Genomic DNA, 22,274 nt, shown 5'->3' with positions numbered 1-22,274 from the left:
AAGGCCTTGATTAAATTTTTCACTTTGGTTGGCCTACCTAAGGTCATCCAGTCTGATCAGGGTTCCAATTTCATGTCAACACTTTTCCACTTACCTGTTGGGAGTGGAGCAAGTAAGATCAAGTACTTACCATCCTGAGAGCCAAGGGGCCTTGGAAAGGTTTCACCAGACATTGAAGAATATGATCAGAACGTATTGTTTTGAATGTGACAAGGATTGGGATGAAGGAATACCATTATTGTTGTTTGCTACGAGGGAATCCGTTCAGGAGTCATTGGGGTTCAGTCCTTTTGAACTTGTGTTTGGACACGCAGTGTGAGGACCGTTGAAATTGGTGAAAGAACAGTGGCTACAGGAGGAGTCACAGTCAACAGTGGTGGAGTATGTGTCAACGGTTAGGCACAGATTGGCAAAGGCTTCTGAAGTTGCGAGAATAAACTTGAAAGTGACACAGGATAAAATGAAAGTGAGACATGACAAGAAATCTCAGATAAGAAATTTCAGTCCTGAGGACCGAGTGTTAGTGTTGCTTCCTGTTCCAGGTCAGCCTCTACAGGCTAGATATTTTGGTCCCTATGTAATCGAAAGGAGGGTTAATGAAACAGATTACGTGGTGACAACTCCCGACCAACGGAAAAAGCGGCAGCTGTGTCATGTCAACCGACTGAAGAAATATTATGAGAGGCAGCCTGTGGAAAAAATGGTTCCTGTCTCACCTGTCGTGCCTTTAGTCAGGGTGAAAGAGAATCCAGAGGTTGAGGCCGGTGTGAAGTTTGATAACTTTGATGACCAGGCTTGTCCCAGATTGACGAACACAGAAGTGTTGAGTCATTTAGATGAGAAATTAGTCATTCATTTGACGAGGTAACAACAAGGACAACTATCCGGCCTAATTTTTGAATTTGCACATTTGTTCACAGATGTACCTGGTCGTACTGACCTGGTATATCATGATATTGAGGTGGGGGAAGCCACTCCTGTGAAACAACACCCCTATCGGATGAACCCTGTGAAGATGGAGTATCTTCGGAAGGAGGTTCAGTATATGTTGGAGAATGACATCATCGAACCAAGCAGCAGTGAATGGAGCTCACCATGTGTGTTGGTTCCAAAACCCGATGGCAGTTTTCACTGTTGTACGGATTTAAAACGGGTTAATGCAGTGACCAAGACAGACTCATATCCCATCCCGAGGATTGATGACTGTATCGATAGAATAGGCCCAGCTAAATTTGTAACTACGTTTGACTTGCTGAAAGGGTATTAGCAGATTCCTCTAATACCCTTTCAGCAAGGGTATTAGAGGAAATTTCAATATCTCTACTGATAGAGCCAAGGAAATCTCAGCTTTAATCACACCAAATGGGTTGTATCAGCCCAAGGTTCTTCCCTTTGGATTGAAAAACGGGCCTGCTACATTTCAACGGCTGATTAATACGCTTATTGCAGACCTTGAGGGGGTGGAGGCTTATCTGGATGATGTCATCATCCACACCATGACCTTGGCAGATCATATTAAACAAATCCATGCATTTATCAAGAAACTGACCAAGGCAGGGTTGACCATCAACTTATCTAAGAGTGAGTTTGTAAAGGCACAGGTGGGGTTCCTAGGCCATATAGTAGGTCAGGGTCAGGAGCAACCGGTGACAGCCAAGGTAGAAGCCATTGATCGCGTCCAAGTTCCAAAAGGGAAGAAGGAGCTTATTTGATTCTTGGGTATGGCTGGTTGGTACCGGCGGTTCTGCAGGAATTTTTCTGATGTGGTAGCCCCTTTAACGAATTTGCTGAGGAAAGAGACCAAGTTTGTTTGGGATGACAAATGTCAGGCTGCTTTTGCCCACGTCAAAGCAATATTAATGAGCTCTCCTGTCCTAGCAGCCCCGGATTTTCAAGCACCTTTCAAGTTGGCCATTGATGCAAGTGATGTGGGGGCTGGGGCAGTTGTATTACAGGAATATGAGGATGGAGTGGATCACCCGGTGTGCTACTACTCCAAAAAGTTTAACAAACATCAGGCAAATTATGCCACTGTGGAAAAAGAGACCCTTGCTCTCCTGCTAGCGCTTTACCATTATGAGGTGTATCTGGGAACTACTACCTTTCCTACAAAAGACTTCACTGATCACAACCCCTTAACCTTCATTCAAAAAATGAAAAATAAAAAGCAGAGGTTGATGAGATGGAGTTTGGCTTTGCAGGAGTTCAACTTGGAAATTGAGCATGTAAAGGGCAGGGACAATGTCGTTGCTGATGCTTTGTCCAGAGTGAACTAACTTTGGAAATTTCTGTAGGTTGTTTGGAAGTTTTGTTGCTTTATTTTGGGGAATATTAATTATTGTTGCTCACGTGAATTGATAATTTGGGTGTGAGTTTTACTTTTGTTTGTTAAAAGAGTTTTTGCCTGCAAAGAAAGTTTTCACTATGTTCAAACTTTCTTTCTTGAGGGGGGGAAGTGTTACGGATCCGTCACTTCCATTGTTGTGGTTTTCATCCACTGTAAACATTTTTGATTCCATGTACTATTATTGTTGTCGTTTGGGGGAAATAGAGATTACTATTTTCAAAAGGTAAAACAGTTAATGTTTTAAATGAAACCGGAACCGGACGACGACGAAGACGACGAAGAGGAAGAGGAGGAGAGAAGGCGGAGCGAGTGAGTCGGACAAGAAGCCTAGCTGCTTCGAGGTCTGGAGCAAACGATTGGTGAACGAGGGTCACGAGTGAACTTTGGGTTTCCCGGGAAAGGGATTCCTGCAACAGAGTTGTCATCGCTGTGACCGATAAACCTGCGTGACAGGTTTTGCGGTTGATTCCGGAGAGAATCATCATAGTGCCGTTACGCCATGAGAACGGGCCGTCGGCCATTTTTACCTCGCGCAGGACTTGCACTTCACTCAAGGTTTTTCATCTCGCTTCAACCATTTTCACCGCATTCAGATGATTAATCTGGTGTGTGTGTGCAACGTGGCTTTTGAGTGGGAAATCTGCGGTTCGCCGAGTGGGAGCCGTGGAACGTCCATACCCGAGGGGGTGATTTCCCGGTCGCTTTGAGGGCGCCTTTGTGCAGCTTTGGCGGCGTGACTGTGACTGTCATCCGAACGGGATTCTGGTCTCGATTGGACATCGTTCTGACAATCACTGGAGCGGATCGACTTTGGCTTGATGCCGGAATAGAGACATTGGGGAATGTTCTTCTTTTCGCTCACTTGGAGCACAGTGAGTTATATTGTACGAACCTGATGGTACCATCATAGGAATGATATATATTGATTGTACTTTTGATTAATATTGTTACTGTACCGTTATTCTTGTGTGACCTTAATACAATACTTGTTTGTTGGTAACAATTGGTGTGGTTTCACCATTGATCCTTGGCATACAGAATAACACATCTTTCTGCCGTGATTCCTCTCGGGGCTCGGAGGTACACCGTGACCGGGGTCTGGGGAGGAGCACGTAACACAAGTATAAGTGAGCTGACAGACAAAACACACAAACACTCAAACACACAAACACCCAAACTGGAGTGAACAACATACTTGCAAAAAAATTATTTTTTTTGGCCAAGTAACAAACGGACACAAATGCAATACCCTCTCCTCTGGCGAGGGTAACTAGACCGGCACTCAGTAGAGAGCACGCCTCCATCTGGTAGGCCATATCACTCAATTGTGAAGAATCACTTTAAAAAAATTATACTGGCTGGATCTGGATCTTCATCAAAATTGAATCGATCCTTCTTTGTCACACACACAACCTGTCCAACAAGTTTCGTCCAAATCCATCCATAACTTTTTGAGATATCCTGCTATGTATCGTTTTTGGCCCTAACTCCCAATGGTGAAGAATCACTTCAAAAATTATATTATCCGGATCCGAATCCGGATCTTCACCAAAATCTAAACATTTCGTCCTTGTCACATACGGACAAACAAAGTGTACCTCTCTGCCAAATTTCGTCTGAATCTGTCTACAAATTTTTGAGATATCTTGTTCACAAACAAACGGACAGACAAACGGACAGACAAACGGACAGACAGGGGCGAAAACATAACCTCCATCCACCTTCGGTGGCGTTTAAATCACGTGGAACCCTTGTTTCACTTTGGATGTGTCAAAAATCTTCTCATGCAAAACTGGTCGTGTCACGTGACTTGCATCACTGCAGGCCTCATCACATGGAGCTCATAAACAACTAGAGAGTTCATACAACACCTTAACCCACGCAGTGCTCAAGTATATAATTCAATTGAAATTAAATAATGATTTTAAAAGTTGTATAAAAAAAATTCTAAACGTCCACCACCATTGATGCAGTCTTATACACCACCTTATTTAACATGTCCAAGTACTGCAAAACTGGATGTGTTTGGATGTAATTAGAAAGCGATTTGTGTTCTACAGTGTTCAAGTATATAATTCAATTAAAAGAAAATAAGATTTTAATGGCCGTATATAAAAAAAACAATTCCAGCAAGTTTACTACCGGTTATGCAGCGTCTTATACACCACCATATTTAACACGTTGCATTGGTTATTTGTGCCTGTTGTTTGTGTCCTTTATGACTCCTGTAAAAACAGTGTTTCCTGTTTGGATTGATTTTCAATTCTATTTGACTGCAAGACAGACAGACAGGGTTAAAAAAAATGATCTCACTCCGCTCTGCGCATGTGCGATCGGGATGAATTCAGAGACAAAGTGCTGCTCTACTGCCTACTAGTTTGTTTTCTGATTCATGTTCCGATTGATGTTCAAAATATAACAATCGACTGACATCAAGTTGTCCCTTGATCATAAACTTCCATTTGTACACAAACATGCGCCATGTCTCAATTTTTTCTATTCAGCGCTTTCGGAGATATGGAGGCATGGAGGTGCAAGGTTTTTCGGTTTTTCCAAGATGGCGGCCGAACCACGTGACCTATGACGTCATAATTATCATAAAACATGGACATATCGACGGATGGATGGACAGACAGCTTAAAGCAGACAGCAACTGCTTAATCCCGCATTTCGCTTTGCATTCGTGGGGTAATTACAAGCTCAACCTCGTTGTGTTTTTTGAGCTCTAATGACACTGTATGTTAACCTATGATGTTAACTACTGCATGACTGCATGTAAATCTAAGACGCAGTTTAAATATGAAGACCTGTTCAAAATGTTCTTCTTCTTTGAAGACCGGGATGCAAACTCAGGACCCAAGGGTTCCCAATACCCTAACCGTTAAGCGAACACTAGGCCTACCAGTGTGTGTTCCTGAACCGTAAGACCAAAACAATAACACTGCTCTTCAACCAGTGGTGGCATCCACTGCTGTTACGTCACTTTGCAAGTCAAGCTTTAACTTTCATTAACTTATATTTACCCTGCGCTGGCGAGGCGAAAAGCGGGGTTAAGCGATCTGTTGCGTCCGTACGTACGTATGGCGTACGTGCGTGTCTGCATTTTGAAAATTCATTTTCTTGGCAACCGTTTGTCCAATTTACACAAAATTTTGCATCATAGGAGCACCTTCACCTGTAGAATTTTTATACTGATAATATAATTATTATGACGTCATAGTCCAAAAAGCGTTGCACCTCTATATCACCCAAACCGCTCCATGGAAAAAAATGAAACGTGGCTCATTGTAAAGAACTCCACATGGGGAATAAGTGTTGTTAACGATGACGTTATTGGTGCCTTATAATTATGACGTCATAATTCGACAAGTATAATGCTTGGTCTGATCAGTTTTTGAAATTTCTTGAGCTTTGATCTAAGCAACAATTATATTGGAGAATGTAAATTTATAATGTTATCGGTCGCGTGGTCTGGCAGCCATATTGGATCAAAGAAAAAACCGTTAAGAAACAGAAAAGTTGGCTTGCACCAAGTTGACTGCATGGGGTTGTGGCGGACACAAAAGCCCACTGGCGTGGTGACATCATTCCACGCACCGAGTGGGCGGTGGCCACGCCCGAGGGGTAGGCGTGGCCTCATGATATACCCCGGGCGACCAGCCCGGAAGAGTTTAGTGTTACAGTGTAGTCTTACAATAAAGACGTTTATATGTTACCGCTTGTCCGCTTCCTCCTTGCTCACAAGCAGCGCGCGTAACGCCGCGCTTTACTGGTGACCCTCGACGTTGGATCTGCCGGAGCGATCCTTCCACACGCGACGCCATCGCCATGGCCGCCTTCGTCAAACTTCCGGAATTTTGGGAGGCTCAGGCCGAAGTCTGGTTCGTCCAGGCCGAAGCCCAATTTCAGCTTCGGCACCTCACCGGCGATGACACGCGCTACTGCCACGTCGTCGCCTCCCTCGGGCCCGGCACGGCCGCTCCAGTTGTGTCCGTCCTTCGCCACCCACCGGACGGCCACAAGTACGAGGCACTCAAGCGGCTACTCCTAGCCACGTTCAGCCTCACGGACGACGCACGGGCCGACCGCCTCCTGGATCTCCCCGAGCTCGGTGAGACGCGCCCGTCGGTCCGAATGGACCATATGCTGTCACTGTTGGGCGACGAAGCCCCCGGTTCGCTATTCCGGGCGCTTTTCCGTCGCCAACTTCCAGCGCAGGTTCGCCTCGCGTTGGCCGGGACCGGGCAAACGGAACCCCGAGCATTGGCGGCCGAGGCGGACAAGTACTTCGCCGCTTCGGACACGCGGGCGAGCGTTGGCGTGGCCGTCACGGCCTTCGACGCTGATGTTCCACAGCATCATCTTCTACAGCACGCTGATGTTCCACAGCATCATCTTCTACAGCACGCTGATGTTCCACAGCATCATCTTCTACAGCACTCTGATGTTCCACAGCATCATCTTCTACAGCACGCTGTGGTTCAGCAGCATGCTGATACGCACCTCGTGAACGCCGCCACGCCCTGCCCACCGCCGCGGCGAAAACCGCCACCGCGGGGAAACCCGTCGACTCCACCGGCCTGGCGGAGCCAGCCGCACTCCTCCAGCTCCACCACCTGGTGCTGGTTCCACGCCAAGTTCGGCCACGAAGCTCGGCGGTGTCATCCGCCGTGCTCCTTCAACGGGTCGGGAAACGCCCGGGCCGGCGCTCAATTGTGGCGATGAGCGCCGGCCGTTCGAGCAGCCTGCTGTTCATAACGGACACCTTCTCCGGGCGCCGTTACCTGTGCGACACGGGAGCACAGGTGAGTGTCATTCCCGCCGGCACGTCAGACAAGCACGCCGCGGGTGGGGGCCCCGCGCTGCTTGCCGCGAACGGGACGCCCATCCGTACGTACGGAAAACGCTGCCTCTCTCTGCGGTTTGGAGGGCAGGTTTTCCGATGGACGTTCGTCACCGCCGACGTGCCCATGGCACTGCTTGGCGCGGACTTCCTGTGCGCTAATGGGCTCCTGGTCGACGTCAAGCGCAGATGGCTTGTCCAGGCCGAGACGTTCAGCTCGCTCGCATGTGCGTTGCCCAGCTCAACGAGCGGCTTGCCAAGCGGCTTGCCGAACGATTCGGTTCCGGCCACGTTGGTCTGTACGCTTCCGGCAGCGGACGCATTCACCCGCCTCCTCGCCGGCTTCCCGGCCCTCACGCGGCCCACCTTCTCGGCGGGGGCCGTCAAGCACGGGGTGGCCCATCACATCCCCACCGTCGGGCCACCGGTCTACGCCCGGGCACGCCGCCTCGAGCCGACGAAGCTGGCGGTGGCAAAAGCGGAGTTCGCTACCCTGGAGCGACTCGGCATCGTTCGGCGCTCAGAGAGCGCTTGGGCGTCGCCGCTGCACATCGTGCCGAAGCCCGGCGGGGGATGGCGACCGTGCGGGGACTATCGCCGTCTCAATGACGCCACGACTCCCGACCGCTACCCCGTCCCCCACATTCAGGACTTTTCCGCCCGTTTGGCGGGCAGGTCCTTCTTCTCGAAGGTGGACCTCATACGCGGCTACCATCAGGTCCCCGTCAGGCCGGAGGACGTCCCGAAGACGGCGGTCATCACGCCATTCGGACTCTTCGAGTTCCTGCGCATGCCCTTCGGTCTGAAGAATGCGGCTCAGGCGTTCCAGCGACTGATGGACAGCGTCCTGCGCGACTTGGATTTTGTCTACGTCTACCTGGACGATATCCTCGTCGCCAGCGCGTCCCGCGAAGAGCACCTACGCCACCTCCGCACGCTCTTCGAACGCCTGGGCCAGCATGGCCTGATTGTGAACCCCGCAAAGTGCCGGTTCGGCGCCGCCACAATCGATTTTCTGGGGCACCGTGTCACCAGGCACGGCGCCGTCCCCCTGCCGGCCAAGGTGGAGGCGGTGAAGGGGTTTCCGCGCCCCCGCACGATCAGAGGGCTGCAGGAGTTCCTGGGCATGGTGAACTTTTACCATCGGTTCCTACCCCGTATCGCCCAGCTCCTGCGCCCCCTGCACGAAGCTCTCTGAGGTAAGCCGGGCAAAGGCGACGTTACCTGGACCGAGCAGATGGACACGGCGTTCACGGGCGCGAAGCTCGCCTTAGCTAACGCCACCATGCTCGCGCACCCGGCGCCCGATGCACCGATCGCCCTCACCACCGATGCCTCGGACTACGCGGTGGGCGCGGTGCACGAGCAATGGGTGCGTGGAGCTTGGCAACCGCTGGCGTTCTTTAGCCGGCAGCTTCGCCCGCCCGAACGCCGTTACAGTACCTTCGACCGCGAGTTGCTCGGACTTCACTTGGCGGTCAGGCACTTCCGCCATCTGCTCGAGGGCCGGGCGTTCACTGCCTTCGTCGACCACAAGCCGCTGATCTTCGCGATGGGCAAGGTCACCGAGCCGTGGTCGGCCCGGCAGCAGCGTCACCTCTCGGCCGTGTCCGAGTACACGACGGACATCCAGCACGTCGCGGGGAAGGACAACCCGGTGGCGGATTGCCTTTCCCGGGCCGTCGCCCACGCAGTCCACCTCGGCATCGACTATGCCCGGATGGCAGCGGACCAGGCCGCTGACCCCGACGTCCAGGCCTTGCGGACCGCCGTCACGGGCCTCCGCGTCACCGAGGTGCCGTTCGACGGCGTGGGCGCGGCTCTCTTGTGCGACGTCTCCCTCGGGCGTCCTCGCCCCATCGTGCCCGCGGGCTGGCAGCGCCAGGTGTTTGACGCCATCCACGGCCTGTCCCACCCGGGCGCGAGGGCCTCCCAAAGGCTGATCGCCGACAAGTTCGTCTGGCATGGCCTCCGGAAGGCCGTCCGCGGCTGGGCCAGGACGTGCCTCGCGTGCCAGCGCGCCAAGGTGCACCGGCACACCCAGGCCCCGTTGGCCCCGTTCACGGTGCCGGAACGCCGGTTTGACCACGTCCACGTGGACCTGGTGGGACCTCTGCCCCCCTCGCGGGGTTTCACCCACGTCCTCACCATGGTGGACCGCACCACCCGGTGGCCGGAGGCCGTGCCCTTGGCGTCGACAACGGCGGCCGATGTCGCGCAGGCTTTCATCGCCACCTGGGTCGCCCGGTTCGGCGCCCCCTCAGACATCTCATCCGACCGCGGCCCCCAGTTCACCTCGGAGCTCTGGGGGGCGGTTGCGCAGGGGCTCGGGGTCCGGCTGCACCGAACCACGGCCTACCACCCCCAGGCTAACGGCCTGTGTGAGCGATTTCACCGCTCATTGAAGGCCGCGCTCCGGGCCACCCTCCGCGACGGCGGCTGGGTCGACAGGCTCCCCTGGGTCCTGCTGGGCCTCCGGACGGCGCCCAAGGAGGACCTGCGCGCATCCGCGGCGGAGTTGGTCTTCGGGCAACCGCTGCGGGTGCCGGGCGAGTTCCTCCCCGACTCCACGGCACCATGGTCCGCGGCACAGCAGCGCTCCGCTCTGCAAGAGACCGCCCAGAGGTTCGCCCCGGTGCCAACGGCATGCCACGGGCACCCACCGACGCACGTCACCCCGGAGCTTCGCACGGCGGAGTACGTCTTCGTCCGCCACGATGCCCATCGGACACCACTGCGGCCCCCGTACGACGGGCCTTTCCGCGTGCTGGAGACCGGGGCGAAGCACTTCACCCTGGACATCGGCGGTACTCCTGACCGCGTTTCGGTAGACCGCCTCAAGCCGGCCCACCTCGATGTGGACCATCCACTGCCAGTGGCCCGACCCCCACGTCGGGGCCGCCCTCCTGCGGGCGGACCCCCGGCACCGCCCAGCCCCGCCGCCACGGCGCCCCCCGGTCCTGCACCCATCCCAGGGGCAGCCAGGGGCATCCCACCTGGTATCCCTGCACCCCGGACGCCACCGATCGCCAGGGGGCGCTTCGGCCGGGTCATTCGTCTGCCCCGCAAACTGGCCCTCCAGGTGCGCGGGAATTCTGGGGGGGCGCGTGTGGCGGACACAAAAGCCCACTGGCGTGGTGACATCATTCCACGCACCGAGTGGGCGGTGGCCACGCCCGAGGGGTAGGCGTGGCCTCATGATATACCCCGGGCGACCAGCCCGGAGGAGTTTAGTGTTACAGTGTAGTCTTACAATAAAGACGTTTATATGTTACCGCTTGTCCGCTTCCTCCTTGCTCACAAGCAGCGCGCGTAACGCCGCGCTTTAGGGTAAGTATTCCATGAATACCACGTAGTCTTTACAAAGAAATTGTACCTTATAGTTTTCAAAACTGAATATCTATATGGTGGAGAAATTGACTCTGATAAACATACGTATAATGGTATGTATGTTGACCAGCGATGCAGAAACAAATAGGGGGCACCAACACAGGGGTACAAGTGCACCCACAAGGCCTTTGATGTAACGGCTATAACATAGCAACAGCATGGCGCCTAACAAGTTTTCTGGGGTTGGCGATGGTTGCGTAAGGTAGGCCAGACCATTGGTTCTGCAAATCCTTTTTTTGGCCCCTCAATCGGGAACAGGGAAAGTTGTGGTAAAGAAAAAGGGGAAATGGATCAAGTGGCCTGATGGGCTGGACTCTACTTGCGGGATGCGCACCACCAGACTAGCATAGCCCGACACCAGCCTTGTGGACACTCACATTGGTACACGCCTGGACACTCCGAAATTGGCCCGAAATTGGACGGCTCTCTTGATGCTCTTACTAGCTCGCGCCTTGTGGGTGTCTGCCCAAGCTAACTTGGCAGTGTCACATTTAAAAGTATAGATGGTTGTGTTGAAGAGCGCAGGGAGTACTTTCTTTTGCCAACACTCATGGAACGGGTGTATACCACTACCACCCACACTCAATGACACAGGCATTCACAGGCATAATCAGGCATACCAATGTGTACACCTGCTTGCTCTTCTTCCCAAACATGCAGCTCTTTGTCGTGCTCATATGTTGTGGACGTTGACAAGCACGGGTTGTAATCTCTTTTGAAGAGGCTCACACTCCTCACAGCCAAGAGACTGACTTATCTGGCCTGTCTCATTGGTGCTTCCAGCTGTGTACCACACACACATCCTGCGCCACTGGCACTTCCGGCTGTGCACAACACTTCCTGCACCATTGGCACTTCTGGCTGTGACTACACATCCTACATAATTGGGCCTTCTGGCTGCGCACCACACATTCTGCAAGACTGGCACTTCCATTTGGGCACCACTCATGCCAGAGGCACATCCAGCACCCGTCGCACTTCAGTGCCGCGAGCATGGAGTCCCTTTTAAATTTGTGCTCCACTGGTCCTTTGCACAACTGTTTGTCCCATGCCTTCTATCTCTATCCTTGTATCCTTGTATATATCTATTATACTCTATCCTTGCACCATGCCTATATATCTCTATCCTTGTATCCTTGTATATATCTATTATACTCTATCCTTGCCTTTCTATCTCTATTCTTGTAACCTTGTATATATCTATTTTTATGAATTTTGGGTAGGGGGATATATAGATCCAGGTAGATCTGCATAGGTAGGCGCTCCAATGTCATGAAGAAGAAGAACCATTTCGATGTACAGTAAGTCAGGGACCTGTCTAGCCCGGATGTCGGACTAAGTGTATATTTGTGATCATACAAGGTTGATAAAGTGATAGGTAGAGTAGGGATTATGCTAATTCCCCCATGTGTCAAACCTGTGATCATACCTGTGTCTCGTATGGCAACACACCCATATACATTAGCGAGGCCCATTAGTGCACCACACCCTACTTAAATTCCCCCTCCGCGACAATAAAAATACGACTCACAGGAAGCCAGTTCGGGGCACCATAAATGGAGCCGCAGCCAGCCGCATTGCCAGCTGGCATGGCAACACACATCGATCAGGTAGGCAATAGCCATGCCCAGAAGGACTCGTGATTGACAGGGGGGAGGGGGGGGGGGAGTAAGAAGCAGGCCGCCGATTGGCAGAGTGGGAAGTGACAGACTGATTGGCCACCGACCAATGGCATGACACCAAGGGCTCGAAGCGCTCGGCCAATGAGAGGGGACGGATGCGATCAGAACATATGAGAAGTCAAGAAGCGATGCACTGATTGGGGAGAAGGAGAGCTGATGCCACGAGACCGTCAGTGAAACCACTCACTGGCCGACATTTCCTTCCTCTCGTCTTTGGATTCCTTACTGCCCGGACCTCTCTGCCCTTCTTGCCTTCTCTTTTCATTGGACCCTTGCTCGTTGGGCGACAACGAACGGTCGAGAGATGGTGCAGCACCGACGATGATCCTCCCTGGTTGTTCACATACGGGACCTCGCATGCGAGCGACGACCGTGCAGGCGAGGCCTGCCGCGGTGGCGTACATGGGCCTGGTGGAGCACGAACGAGGGCGCATTGAGGCCTAGTTCCCGCCAACCGGAGCCGCGTTTTGACTACACGCTTGGGGCCTGGACGACGTGCTCGGACCTGACGAACCCTGACACACCTCAGCTCGATGGAGATAAGCCCGCACCCACAAACACAACGCTTATTTTTCTTTATCCTCACCATTTGTCTGTTGTGCAAGTCTGTGTGTAAGAGTGCTCAATAGGGGGTTTAGCTTTACCGGCGCGTTTCGTTGTATCGGGGTCCGGCAATAAAGCCGCGTTTATTTTTGTACCATAAATCAGGTTTTTGTGAGTTAATTTCCACAGGGTTGAAGACGCTTGCATGCGCAAACCGTCAGGTAAAGTTCCCGTTTCTTCTTCTTCTTCTTTCTTTCTTCCTCCCGTGCATATATAGTCAAATCCGCCATTGATCGTCACCTCAAATTAACGCTCGAATTGCTATCGGTGATTTCCCAGTCTTAACCGAGGGGAATCACGCGACACTATTATACTCTATCCTTGCCTATCTATCTATCCCTTGCCTATCTATCCTTGCCTATCTATCCTTGCCTATGTATCTATCCTTGCCTATCTATCTATCCCTTACCTATCTATCCTTGCCTATCTATCTATCCTTGCCTATCTATCCATCCTTGCCTGTCTATCTAACCCCTTGCCTATCTATCTATCCTATCCTTGCCCATCTGTCTATCCTATCCTTGCCTATCTATCTATCCTTGCCTATCTATCTATCCTTGCCTATCTATATATCCCTTGCCTATCTATCCTTGCCTATATGTCCCTGCCTATCTATCTATCCTTGCCTATCTATCTATCCCTTGCCTATCTATATATCCTTGCCTATCTATCTATCCCTTGCATATATGTCCTTGCCTATCTATCTATCCTTGCCTATCTATATATCCCTTGCCTATCTATCCTTGCCTATATGTCCCTGCCTATCTATCTATCCTTGCCTATCTATCCTTGCCTATCTATCTATCCCTTGCCTATCTATATATCCTTGCCTATCTATCTATCCCTTGCATATATGTCCTTGCCTATCTATCTATCCTTGCCTATCTATCTATCCTTGCCTATCTATCTATCCCTTGCCTATCTATCTATCCTTGCCTATCTATCTATCCCTTGCCTATCTATCCCTTGCCTATCTATCTGTCCTTGCCTATCTATCTATCCTTGCCTATCTATCCTTGCCTATCTATCTATCCCTTGCCCATCTTTCTATCCTTGCCTATCTATCTATCCCTTGCCTATCTATATATCTTTGCCTATCTATCTATCCCTTGCCTATATGTCCTTGCCTATCTATCTATCCTTGCCTATCTATTTATCCCTTGCCTATCTATCTATCCTATCCTTGCCCATCTGTCTATCCTATCCTTGCCTATCTATCTATCCTTGCCTATCTATCTATCCTTGCCTATCTATATATCCCTTGCCTATCTATCCTTGCCTATATGTCCCTGCCTATCTATCTATCCTTGCCTATCTATCCTTGCCTATCTATCTATCCCTTGCCTATCTATATATCCTTGCCTATCTATCTATCCCTTGCCTATATGTCCTTGCCTATCTATCTATCCTTGCCTATCTATCTATCCTTGCCTATCTATCTATCCCTTGCCTATCTATCTATCCTTGCCTATCTATCTATCCCTTGCCTATCTATCCCTTGCCTATCTATCTGTCCTTGCCTATCTATCTATCCTTGCCTATCTATCCTTGCCTATCTATCTATCCCTTGCCCATCTTTCTATCCTTGCCTATCTATCTATCCCTTGCCTATCTATATATCCTTGCCTATCTATCTATCCCTTGCCTATATGTCCTTGCCTATCTATCTATCCTTGCCTATCTATCTATCCTTGCCTATCTATTTATCCCTTGCCTATCTATCTATCCTTGCCTATCTATCTATCCCTTGCCGATCGATCTATCTATCCCTTGCCTATCTATCTATCTATCCCTTGCCTATCTATCTGTCCTTGCCTATCTATCTATCCTTGCCTATCTATCCTTGCCTATCTATCTATCCCTTGCCCATCTTTCTATCCTTGCCTATCTATCTATCCCATGCCTATCTATCTATCCTTGCCTATCTATCTATCCTTGCCTATCTATGTATCCCTTGCCTATCTATCAGTCCTTGCCTATCTATCTATCCCTTGCCTATCTATCTGTCCTTGCCTATCTATCTATCCCGTGCCTATCTATCTATCCTTGCCTATCTGTCTATCCCTTGCCTATCTATCCTTGCCTATCTATCTATCCCTTGCCTATCTATCCTTGCCTATCTATCTATCCTTGCCGATATATCTATCCTTGCCTATCTATCCTTGCCTATCTATCCTTGTCTATCTATCTATCCTTGCCTATCTATCTATCCTTGCATATCTATCTATCCTTGCCTGTCTATCTATCCTTGCCTATCTATCTATCCATTGCCTATCTATCCATGCCTATCTATCTATCCTTGCCTATCTATCTATCCTTGCCTATCTGTCCTTGCCTATCTACCTGTCTTTGCCTATCTATCTATGCTTGCCTGTCTATCTATCCTTGCCTATCTATCTATTCTTGCCTATCTATCCTTGCCTATCTATCTATCCTTGCCTATCTATCTATCCTTGCCTATCTATCTGTCCTTGCCTATCTATCTATCCTTGCCTATCTATCTATGCTTGTCTGTCTATCTATCCTTGCCCATCTATCTGTCCTTGCGTATCTATCCCTTGCCTATCTATCTATCCCTTGCCTATCTATCCATGCCTATCTCAACGGTATTTGCTCTCGGCCACTTGTCCCTTTCAGTAGACAGGCAAATACCTGGGGTTCTGTTTTTATGGCTTACACCTCGATGGTGCTGGCTCACGGCAACCTGTCCCTGAACGCGACGCACACCAGGTAGCACCTGTGCTGCCGTGACGAGTTCCTCGCTGGCGATGGACTTACTGTAGTGATCAACTGGTCCTATCGCGCCTTGGCCTTGTCTCCACAGTCCTGCCTCCGGATTGTCGGCCCGACCACCTGCGTAGTTATGTGGCCGCTGCTGCCTTCGCTTTTCACCTCTCACCCCAGAAAATGGCCTGTTACCTTTACCTTTCATCCCACTGATCCCCCATTTTAACCTTTCACCCCAGGGCTCTCGTCCCTGCTGTTCTCTGCCGGTGATGCATCCATGATCCATATCCCATCATATTCCCCGCGCTGACGTTAGTCACCCCCCTGTTCCGCACGCGCACACTTTGCCACCACAATTGGGTGTGTATAATGTATCTTGGGGTTTCTTTGTAAATTAATATCTCCATCCTCGTTCTTACCCAAGCGTCCATCTCCTTGGTGATCGAATCGTTGAGTTGGAGCCGGGACTGGATTGAGATGGACACGGACGAAAGCAATTTGGGATTGCCCTATATGATTTTAATTAGCGGGAGTTTCGCCACTACGGCGGACGAGCTCGGGGTCCGTAGGGGTCCAAGGCGTTACTGGTTCTCCTCAGGCTATCCAGGGATCCAGGATGATCATAGATTAGACTTGAGAGTCCGAGGAGTCCGTGCCAGACCCTGCGCCGCCGAGTGAAGTAAAGTCGGATCAGACGAGGCGAGCATGACAAGGAGCCCGTGATGCGGCAACCATGGCCCCAGGGAAGGATGCCGGCCGATTCGTGGCACATTGCCCCCCCTGGGCCGGATCCCGAGTTCCACCTGCTCCAGAAGATGCCCGAGAACAATGCGCACAGGGTGGGCAGCTGGGCAGCACATTTTAAAAGGATACATTCATTATCGATTTCTATGGGTATATACACGGTAATCGGAATTGCACATTTTATTTTAATGCGGGGTAGTGTGGAATATTTCGTTTAGGGGAGTGTATCCTGTGGTCCTGTGGAGGTCCTCTTCTTCATCGTCTACAGTCACACCCAGTTATATATATAATTATATACCGTACCGTTATTGAGGAGGCAGTGCGGCTGGAAATGCAGGCGGTGCATGCTCGGAGCCGCCGTCAATCTTCGCCCGCAGTCTCCCTCCTTTCACCACCCCCCCCCCCCCACCCAAACACACATCCCCTCCCCTGATCTCTGCAGGAGGCTGAACGCGTGCAGTCGGCATCCTGGAGGACATGATCTCGGCTATGCGGTTGCAGGAGCGCGGAGTGCAGACCGTGTTGAGCTTGGCGGGCTCTTTCGCCGCGTTCATCCTGATGGCGGTGGCTGTGGGTACGGATTACTGGCTGTACTCCCGCGGGATGTGCCGCACGCGTGCCTCGTCCGACAACGAGACCGTCAAGCGAAACGATGAGATCCTCACGCACTCCGGACTGTGGAGGATGTGCTGCATGGAAGGTGCGTGACCACGTGAACACTGTTGTTGTTGTTGTTGTTGTACTTCTTCTTCCTCTTCTATAAAGCCTCCTCTGGTCCTGATGGGTTCCTCCTCCCTCGTGCATTAACTTTATCATACTCCATCTCTGGCTGTGACTGTAGCGTGATGGTATCCTCAACTCTACCGTCTATAACCGTGAAAACAGCGCTTCATGAAGCGACGCGATTGTTAACTCCAAATGCAGGACGCCATGAGTAGTACCATGAAGTGTGTTCTTCTCTCCATCCATGATCCATCCATGCAGGACGCCATGAGTAGTACCATGAAGTGTGTTCCTCTCTCCATCCATGGTCCATCCATGCAGGACGCCATGTGTAGTACCATGAAGTGTGTTCTTCTCTGCATCCATGATCCATCCATGCAGGACGCCATGAGTAGTACCATGAAGTGTGTTCCTCTCTCCATCCATGGTCCATCCATGCAGGACGCCATGAGTAGTACCATGAAGTGTGTTCCTCTCTCCATCCATGATCCATCCATGCAGGACGCCATGAGTAGCACCATTAAGTGTGTTCCTCTCTCCATCCATGATCCACCCATGCAGGACGCCATGAGTAGCACCATGAAGTGTGTTCCTCTCTCCATACATGATCCATCCATGCAGGACGCCATGAGCAGCACCATGAAGTGTGTTCCTCTCTCCATCCATGATCCATCCATGCAGGACACCATGAGTAGTACCATGAAGTGTGTTCCTCCATCCATCCATGCAGGACGCCATGAGTTGTACCATGAAGTGTGTTCCTCTCTCCATCCATGGTCCATCCATGCAGGACGCCATGAGTAATACCATGAAGTGTGTTCCTCTCTCCATCCATGATCCATCCATGCAGGACACCATGAGTAGTACCATGAAGTGTGTTCCTCCATCCATCCATGCAGGACGCCATGAGTAGTACCATGAAGTGTGTTCCTCTCTCCATCCATGGTCCATCCATGCAGGACGCCATGAGTAGTACCATAAAGTGTGTTCCTCTCTCCATCCATCATCCATCCATGCAGGATGCCATGAGTAGCACCAAGAAGTGTGTTCCTCTCTCCATCCATGCAGGACGCCATGAGTAGTACCATGAAGTGTGTTCCTCTCTCCATCCATGATCCATCCATGCAGGACGCCATGAGTAGTACCATGAAGTGTGTTCCTCTATCCATCCATGCAGGACGCCATGAGTAGCACCATGAAGTGTGTTCCTCTCTCCATCCATGATCCATCCATGCAGGACGCCATGAGCAGCACCATGAAGTGTGTTCCTCTCTCCATCCATGATCCATCAATGCATGACGCCATGAGGAGTACCATGAAGTGTGTTCCTCTCTCCATCCATGATCCATCCATACAGGATGCCATATGCAGCACCATGAAGTGTGTTCCTCTCTACATCCATGATCGATCCATGATCCATCCATGCAGGACGCCATGAGCAGCACCATGAAGTGTGTTCCTCTCTCCATCCATGATCCATCAATGCAGGACGCCATGAGGAGTACCATGAAGTGTGTTCCTCTGTCCATCCATGATCCATCCATACAGAACGCCATGAGTAGCACCATGAAGTGTGTTCCTCTTTCCATCCATGATCCATCCATGCAGGACACCATGAGTAGTACCATGAAGTGTGTTCCTCTCTCCATCCATGATCCATCCATACAGGACGCCATATGCAGCAACATGAAGTGTGTTCCTCTCTACATCCATGATCGATCCATGATCCATCCATGCAGGACTCCATGAGTAGCACCATGAAGTGTGTTCCTCTCTCCATCCATGATACATCCATGCAGGACTCCATGAGTATCACCATGGAGTGTGTTCCTCTCTCCATCCATGCCCCATCCATACAGGATGCCATGAGCATCACCATGGAGTGTGGTCCTCTTTCCATCCATGTATCTCTCTCGCTCATGCATGTTTTACCAGAACGTCATTTCTAATTTGGACTTGGGGGTTTTACATCATTAATGCAATATGTAGCTCGGTGACTATCCCATTGATGCAGTGTCCACTGAAGATTATGGCAAGAAATTAATGGAACTATTTCGGGAAATCCTTCCTATTAGGCCATCCACCTACTTTGCAGAACTCTCAACTCCACTCAACCCCATAAGTGCCCTACTACATCACTATATGGCTCTAATTCCCTCCCTCCCCATATAAACTCTCCCAAACCTCTCCCTTCTGTCCACCACCTCTTCCTGGTGTTTTATCATTTTTAATTGTCACTTATATTCGCTACTCCCCAAGTCCACGTACTACCGACATAATAAATACACGGCAACACGGGCTCCTGACGTTGAATCAACGGATTGTGCAAATATAAACTATATCTATTAATCTAAGGAAAGAAACTTCGCACTTCTTCCTGGCATATGTATGGTATATACACAGGAATATATTGCAGAGAATTTCATTTATTTAAAAAAATTATTGTTATCCAAAGATTTTATCAATACAATGTGAATTAAATAAATGAGTTCATCAACTTGCAGTGCTTTGAGAAAGTAATTCACTCCCCATGGCTTTTTCACATTTTGTTGTGTTAAAAAATGAATGGACAATATGGAATGGAATAAAATATGGATTACATTGAGATTTTTTTTGTCACTGATCGAAACATAATACCACATGTCAAAGTGGAATTTTTTATCTGTAATTTTTTTTACAAATAAAGTTAAAAATGAAAAGATTAAATATCTTGAGTCAAAAAGTATTCAACCCCTTTGCTATGACACTCCAGATTGAGCTCAGGTGCACCAAATTTACTTTGATCATCCTTGAGATGTCTCTACAACTTGATTGAAGTCCACTTGTGGCCAATTCAATTGATTGGACATGATTGAGAAAGAAACACACCTTTCCATATAAGGTCCCACAGTTGACAGTGCATGTCACAGCAGAAACTCTATGATGAAGTCCAAGGAACTGTCAGTATAACTCAGATAGAATTGTGAGGAGGCGTAGATCTGGGGAAGGGTATAAAATGATTTACAGAGTGTTGAAAGTTCCCAAGAGCACAGTGAGCTCCATCATTAGGAAATAGAAAAAATATGGAACTACCCAGACTCTTCCTAGAACTGGCTGTTCAACGAAACTGAGCAACCGGCCAAGAATGACCTTTGTCAGGGAGGTGACCAAGAAACAATGACCACTCTGACAGCAATACAGAGTTCCTTGTCTAAGATAGGAGGACCTGCTGGAAGGACAACAGTCTTCGCAGCACTTCACAAATCCTGGCTTTATAGGATTGGAAAAAAGCACGTGATAGCACACTTTTGGAGTTTGCAAAAAAGCACATGAAATACTCTGGGGGAATGAGGCAAAAGATTCTGTGGTGTTATGAGACAAAAATTTAACTCATTGGCCTGAATGCAAAGTGCTATGTCTGGCAGAAACCGAGCACAGCTCATCACCCATCTAACACCATCCCTAGTGTAAAGCATGGTGGTAGCAGCATCATGCTATGGGGATGCTTTTCAGCAGCAGGGACTGGGAGACTTGTAAGGATAGAGGGAACAATGAATGGAGCCAAATACAGGCAAATCCTTGAGGAGACCTGCTTCAAAGTGCAAAATATCTCAGACTGTGGTGAAGATTTATGTTCCAACAGGACAATGACCCCAAGCATACAGCCAAGAGTGCTGTTCACCGACGCTCCCCATCCAACTTGACAGAGCTTCAGCAAATCTGCGAGGAAGAATGAGAAAAGCTCCCCAAATGCAGATGTACAAAGCTGATACAGACATATCCAAGTAGACTCGAAGCTGTAATCGCTGTCAAAGGTGCTTCTACAAAGTATTGACTGAGGAGGTTGAATAATTATGCAAATTCGATATTCTTGTTTTTTCATTTTAAATTACTTTGTAATAATTTCTAAATAAAATAATTCCACTTTGACATTATGGGGTATTTTGTGTTGATTTGTGTCAAAAAAATCTAAATTTAATTCACTTTAAATTCAGGCTGTAACACAACAAAATATGAAAAAGTCAAGGGGTGTGAATACTTTCAGAAGGCACCTTAATTTTACTGGGGGAGTGAGTTGGGGTCGGGGATGGGGATGAGAGCAGTGGGCGTGCCGTCCTTTATCCTTGAAGGGTTGAAGAGGGTTGTTGGGTGAGGAATGAACAAATACCTTTTGATGAGACCTTTTCACAGACTCCACAATCACTGATGATGATGATGGAAGTCACGTTGAGTCCGACGAAGACTGTTGGGTTATCATAACCTGTGGCGAGCACGAGAATGTGCAGCGAGGCCAGTCGCAGTTGCACACGGTCTCCCTCACGTGTCACACTGGAATCTGGTTGATGCTGCTTGGTCCGGATTCTTTCTCCTCAAGTCTCCATGGATTACCCAGCAATGTCTACATAAGCAGCGGCCGTGTCGAGGGATCCACGGCCATGTCTACAAGACATGGTCTCCTCCTCTCTTTTGTTGCGACGAAGGGTCAGTGTCCGAACCATCAGCTTCACCTTGCTTCCCACGGCGGGCAGCAAACCTCAATCAACACCCTGGTGATTGCATCCATTGTATGTCTTTCCTGAGATGTGATGACCAAAGCTGCATGCAATATTCCAGTTGAGACCTCAGTAAATTACTATACAGTGTTAACAATACACTACCTCCTCTGATTTATAAATCTATCCCCTATGAATACAACCTAAAACGCTGTTTGCCTTACCTATAGCTATCTGGCAATGTGCTGTCTGCTTACCTCCAATATCTACAACTCACAGATCCTTCTCTTGTGTCACGTGCTCCAAGATTGCCTCTTGCCTCATGCTAATCCCGATTTTTCATTATTCTTACCGATATCCAGCATCTTACATTATTTGATGAAAAACTGAAATGTTTTCTTTTCTTTTTCTACCAAAAGGCAAACACACAGAAAGGGCCCCTGTGCTCGCCAGAGGAGAGGGTATTGTATTTGAGTCCGTTTGTTTGTCTGTTTGTCCGCACAGAATAAATATGATTTTCTCTGCAACCGTTGGTCCGATTGACAGAAATTTTTCACCATAGGTGCAACTCCACCTGTAGGATTTTTTTATGTTAATTATGACGTCATCTGTCACGTGGTTCGCCCGCCATCTTGGAAAAATCGAACAATTTTGCACCTCTATATCTCGGAAAGCGCTGAATAGAACAAATTGAGACATGGCTCATTGTAAAGAACTCTCCATGTGGAATAAAATATGTTAAT

At 49.6% G+C, this 22,274-nt stretch overlaps 2 protein-coding genes across 3 annotated transcripts in view; one reads left to right on the top strand and one right to left on the bottom strand.

Annotated features, from left to right (window-relative positions):
- The window catches only part of LOC144894103 (uncharacterized), a 70,962-nt gene extending 58,266 nt beyond the window's left edge, over positions 1-12,696 (bottom strand). The window contains exon 1 of the mRNA XM_078786182.1: positions 12,450-12,696. Coding sequence (XP_078642308.1) covers positions 12,450-12,696 — 247 coding nt within the window. The remainder of the gene's footprint in view (positions 1-12,449) is intronic.
- Positions 12,697-16,813: 4,117 nt separating this feature from the next.
- The window catches only part of LOC137434231 (voltage-dependent calcium channel gamma-2 subunit-like), a 135,571-nt gene continuing 130,110 nt past the window's right edge, over positions 16,814-22,274 (top strand). For both annotated transcript variants that reach the window (XM_068127029.2, XM_068127028.2), the window contains exon 1: positions 16,814-17,036. In XM_068127029.2, the coding sequence (XP_067983130.1) occupies positions 16,814-17,036 (223 nt within the window). The remainder of the gene's footprint in view (positions 17,037-22,274) is intronic.

This window comes from Myxine glutinosa, chromosome 10, assembly GCF_964187855.1.
Source record: "Myxine glutinosa chromosome 10, kmMyxGlut1.1, whole genome shotgun sequence".
In the NCBI taxonomy this organism is placed as follows: Eukaryota; Metazoa; Chordata; class Myxini; order Myxiniformes; family Myxinidae; genus Myxine; species Myxine glutinosa.
Note: the sequence above shows the minus strand (reverse complement) of the source record. Positions and strands in the feature narration are given on the sequence as shown.